Raw genomic sequence first — 5,229 nt, 5'->3', positions numbered from 1 at the left:
GCCCCCCCAAGTAATCATTTTAGATTCATTTTCGTTTTAGTTAACTACAATAACCCTGCATGCTATACACCTAAATATTGACAAACATTATTTATTTTCTAAATTTAAAGATCATTTCACATTTCTGCATTGCTGTCAGTTAGCACATACACACAAATAATAATAATAATGTGCAGAAGAATGCATTTATACTGATTTATTGCACTTGTACCCAAATACTTGACACTCATTTGCAGAAGTAGGTTTTTAGAATGCTATAATTTATAATGTTTATGAACTATTCATGTGTCTCTGCAGGACGATATCCAGGTTATCATCAACCAGCAGCTGAGGAGCCAGCAGCAGACAGAAGAGCCTCAGAAGAGATCAGCGCGTCGGCTTTCTTTCCTGCGTAAGTCCAGACGGCCGTCCACGATATCAGAGACCAGCTCGCAGCAGAACCAGACGCCCTGGAGAGACTGGCTCAAACGCAGCAAATAAACAGGACTGACCGGCTGCTGAGAACATATCAGACACTCGTGCATAATGATCCACCGTCAATGCCAAAGAAGAGGAAAACATTTAAAAAAATGTTAGATGAATCTCACAAAAACATATTCACATTTCTCCCCAAATTCAAAAAAAAAAAGAAGAAATAATATTTTGTATAAAGATGATGAAACATTTTAGAACTTTTTTTTTTGCATATGCATTTTTCATTTTGTGACATTCTTGCGACAATCAAGCACATTTTTGCATCCTTATTTTTTCACTAAATAATAAGAATGCTATTTTTGTGGTATTGAAATGTGCTGTGATTATCCTATTGTTCCTTAATTAGGTTTCATTTCCTGATGCAAAATATGATTTCTTGTTTCTATCTGTCGTCTTTGGAGTGAAATGTGTTTTTGAAAATGGTTTTGTGAGATTCAGTTGTATATTATGACTATTTATATTTAATGTAAATAATGATAGAATACAGTGACATCATGCTGGTCATGATCTTGTTGATTTAAATAGCATTTAACATAATAATATTGTTATGTAATAACATTACATAGAACACAACATTTACCTGAACTGCACATGAAGGAATGTCTCAGTAGAGTGGAATACACCGCATGATGCTTAAGAGTTCAAATCTGACATCGTTCAGTTCACTTATGAATTCATATGAAGGATCTGTAGTGCTCAGACCTGTGACATTGTCATGATTTACAGAAGATTTCACTGATTCAGATGTTCATGGCTGAAACACATTAAGTATCTTCTGTGTGTTATCACTAATGCAGTTTTGTTTTGCATGTAATTTATATCTTTGTCAATGCAACATTTGTACAATTACATTTTTTATGCATAGCACTGTCTTTAGGATATTTATTACGAAATGCATTTGCACTTCAGGCTTCAGTAAAAGTAAAAAAGAAAATCAAACGTGTGCAGCATTGACACTTTTAGACATTGCTCTGTTCGTTTGAGCAGCTCTGTCAGAACATGCGAGGTACACACTGATACCAGATCAGCCGTGTTATTGCAACAAACACACAAGAGCTGTGCTGTTTCTTTGCATTTGGATTCATCAAATGGTTTAGAAGATATAGAATATTCTATAAAAAAAACAAATCTTCCAAGTTTTATGTTATCTTGCCAAGTTTCCATGTACTTCTGATGCTTGGGGTACTAACATTAATTTAGAAAATAACAGCCTTTATATGCATGGGTTTCAGATGAAGGCTGTAACACTAATATACGAGTCCTTTTAATGTCATCATTTGAAATTCTGCTGGCCGTAATCACAGGCCTCCTTCATGATAACATGACAATAATCAGGTTTAAAGAAATGAGACAATAACGGAGTAGATTATTATTATTTCTTTCCATATTTATTGAGTTTTCAAAACCAAACATTGCACAATTACTTTGGTATGCTGATTCTGAAATAATAATAAACAAAATCAAAGTAATTTGATGAAGAACATTTGTTAGTTTAAATATGTTTAAATGCCAAGTTCAATTAGTTGAACAGTAAACATCTTCGTCTTCACGCTCAAACTGCACCCTAGCAGCCTAGCCATTACATCTGTCTGTAATGAAAGAATACATTTGGAAATGATAATAATACATAACTGAGAATATTCAGGATGTTTGATATTATTTATCTTAACAAAGTAAACTTACAAAAATAACAGTTTATAACCATTCAAAAGTTTGGGGTCAGTAAGTTTTTTTTAGTTTTTTTTTTCAGTCTCTCCTGCTCACCAAGGATGTATTTATTTTACCACACACAGTAAAAATAGTAATACTGTGAAATATTACAAAAATTTGAAATAACGGTTTCTATTTGAGTATACATGTAACTTAAGCTGAATTTTCAGTCTTCAGTGTCACATGATCCTTCAGAAATGATTCTAATATGCTGAATATCATTCTAATATTTCTAAATAAGAAACATTTCTTGCTATTGTCATTGTGGAAAACAGTCGTGCTGCTTCATATTTCTGTGGAAACCCTGATACTTTTATTTATTTATTCCATTTTTTTTCAGGATCCTTTGACGTGTTTATTTGAAACATTACACGTGTCACGTTTGATCAATTTAATGCTTCCTTGCTGAACAAAATTATTATTTTATTTCAAAATAATAATTATACATTTTTAAAAAATCTTACTGACCCCAAACTTTTAAATGGCAGTGTATATAAAACAGTTTTCTAATACACAAACACTTTTTTTTTTCTCTGGAAACATAAATAGGATAAGACAAACAAGCAAGCTATAACTTTTTGACATCTATTTCCATGGCTTTATTTTATTTTATTATTTTTTTTCTTTAGTTGTTTGTTATTGCTGGATAAGGATTTTTCAAATTTAAGAGACTGCATACTCAAAGAGCTAAGGCTTTCTATCCAATCAAATATTTTATAGTTGAACATAGCTAGATATATATTTTCAAAATAAAAATGTAAAACTACATTTTCACTATATACATTTACATTTAAAAACATCACATACTTTAAAACTTTCACTCAAGTGATATTCTAAATGGTGACTTTAACTTCTACCAAAGTCATTTTCTGGTAAGATATCTGTACTTTTAGTCAAGTGTGGCGTTCAAGTATTCATCCACCACTGCTACTGCCTTTGCTAGTATTAACCAAGCAGAAAACACACTGCAGTACTAAACCATAATCATTCTTCTTCTTTTTTTCTCTCTCTCTCTCCAATGTATAATTGAATATTAGCATGCAAACTTTCTGAAGCACATGACAGTCTGAATCACTAATATTAAGTACTGATACATCTATTGCCATCAAGTGCTCAATATCACAAAATGATGATCCTGGTCATTTTCCACCCCTTCTCAACAGAAACTCATCAGCATCCTGGGATTGAAAGCTTCTCTGGGCATTTTTATTTAACCTGAGCATATGTCACTACACCAGATCCAGCACCTAAAAATATATACAAATTAATTCAAAATGCACGTTTTTCATTTTTATATACAGTATTTCATTCTATTCTTCAATTCTGTTTGAGGCTTGTAGATGCATTTTTTTGTGAACTGTGATTGATGATTTTAGTTTGACTCACCTTGATCTGCTTGCAGTGTGAGTTTAGAGTAAAAGCTGTCAGAACTCTCAGGGTTATTCTCTAAAAGATGTCAACAGTTAATATCATTAGCTGTATGTCCAACAGTGATATGAAATATCAATATATATTTATAAAATCTCTACTGCTAATATATGTTAGTCAGTGGTCTAATTTAATTCTACAGAGAGAATAATTATTTAATTTTAAAACGATAACGATCAAATTACCTCAAAATAAATATATTGTAATTAGCATGCAATGAGCTTTTCATATCAGGTCAATTTCACCGTTCACAGCCACAAACAGATATCATTTATGAAAATGATGTGGTGATTTTTGCTACTGTTATGATCATAAAACCATAAGAGCAGAGACTTTTATTTCAGTTTACCTTTGTTTTCTTTCTTTTTCTTCTGTTGCTTTGTAGATTTCAGTTCAATCTCAGCATAGGTGAGTTCAGAAGGTCCACTTACACTGTCTACAATGAGGAAAATTACACTTGGTTTAACTTGATTTGCTCTGCAAATATCACAGTGATAAAAAGATGGATTTCATTTCCAATTTCTTTAGTAATAAACTACTGTGCTTATCATTATGACATAAAATACTTTAAAATATGTTATTATTTACCTGTGCTTATGTCATTATCAACAGTTGCATAAATAGTTGCATCAATAGAGTCATAAATATGAGCAGTTATATCCTCTCTTCATTCTCTGCTAATGCCTCCACTGCTAAAAGGACATACTATCACAACAAAATTAACAATTCGCCTAACTCTCGCATGCTCCTTAAAACATTTTCCTCCCTCCTTTGTCCTCCTCCTCCCCCTCCTTCATCAACTCTAACAGCTGACGACTTTGTCACATTCTTCATTTAATAAAATTACAAACCTCAGTGCACAATTTGCCACACCACAAATTGTCAAACACATCTTACCAGCAAACATACACTTGTTTTCATCCTTCTCTCCACTCTCTGAGGCAGAAGTCTCTAAACTTTCCAATCATCCAACTACTTGTCCGCTTGATCCTATTCCATCTCATCTCCTTCAAGCCATTTCCCCTGCTGTTGTACCTGCACTCACTCACATCGTTAACACATCCCTTCACACTGGTGTTTTTCCCTCAACATTTAAACAGGCTCGTATAACCCCACTTCTTAAGAAACCCACTCTTAACCCAGCTCTTTTAGAGAACTACAGACCGGTTTCCCTTCTACCTTTCATTGCAAAAACACTTGAACGAGTTGTGTTCAACCAAGTCTCAGCCTTTCTCACACAGAACAACCTCCTGGACAGCAACCAATCTGGCTTCAGAAGTGGACATTCGACCGAGACTGCCTTGCTTTCAGTTGTTGAAGCCCTAAGACTGGCAAGAGCGGCTTCCATATCTTCTATACTTATTTTGTTGGATCTGTCTACTGCTTTTGATACGGTGAACCACCAGATTCTCCTGTCAACCCTATTGGAAAATGGCATCTCAGGAACCGCACGCCAGTGGTTTGAGTCTTACCTCTCAGATAGGTCCTCCAAGGTATCTTGGAGAGGTGAGGTGTCCAAGTCGCAACATCTAGCAACTGGGGTGCCTCAGGGCTCAGTACTTGGACCACTTCTCTTCTCTGTCTACACGGCATCACTAGGTTCTGTCATTCAGAAAC

General features: G+C 34.1%; 1 protein-coding gene across 2 annotated transcripts in view; it reads left to right on the top strand.

The window, feature by feature from the left end:
- LOC107703967 (bicaudal D-related protein 1-like) overlaps positions 1-602 on the top strand; it is a 23,587-nt gene extending 22,985 nt beyond the window's left edge. For both annotated transcript variants that reach the window (XM_016506778.1, XM_016506777.1), the window contains exon 10: positions 298-602. In XM_016506778.1, the coding sequence (XP_016362264.1) occupies positions 298-480 (183 nt within the window). In that variant the 3' untranslated portion in view covers positions 481-602. The remainder of the gene's footprint in view (positions 1-297) is intronic.
- The last annotated feature ends 4,627 nt before the right edge of the window (positions 603-5,229 follow it).

This window comes from Sinocyclocheilus anshuiensis, unplaced genomic scaffold, assembly GCF_001515605.1.
Source record: "Sinocyclocheilus anshuiensis isolate Anshui unplaced genomic scaffold, SAMN03320099.WGS_v1.1 scaffold1408, whole genome shotgun sequence".
Taxonomy (NCBI): Eukaryota; Metazoa; Chordata; class Actinopteri; order Cypriniformes; family Cyprinidae; genus Sinocyclocheilus; species Sinocyclocheilus anshuiensis.
Note: the sequence above shows the minus strand (reverse complement) of the source record. Positions and strands in the feature narration are given on the sequence as shown.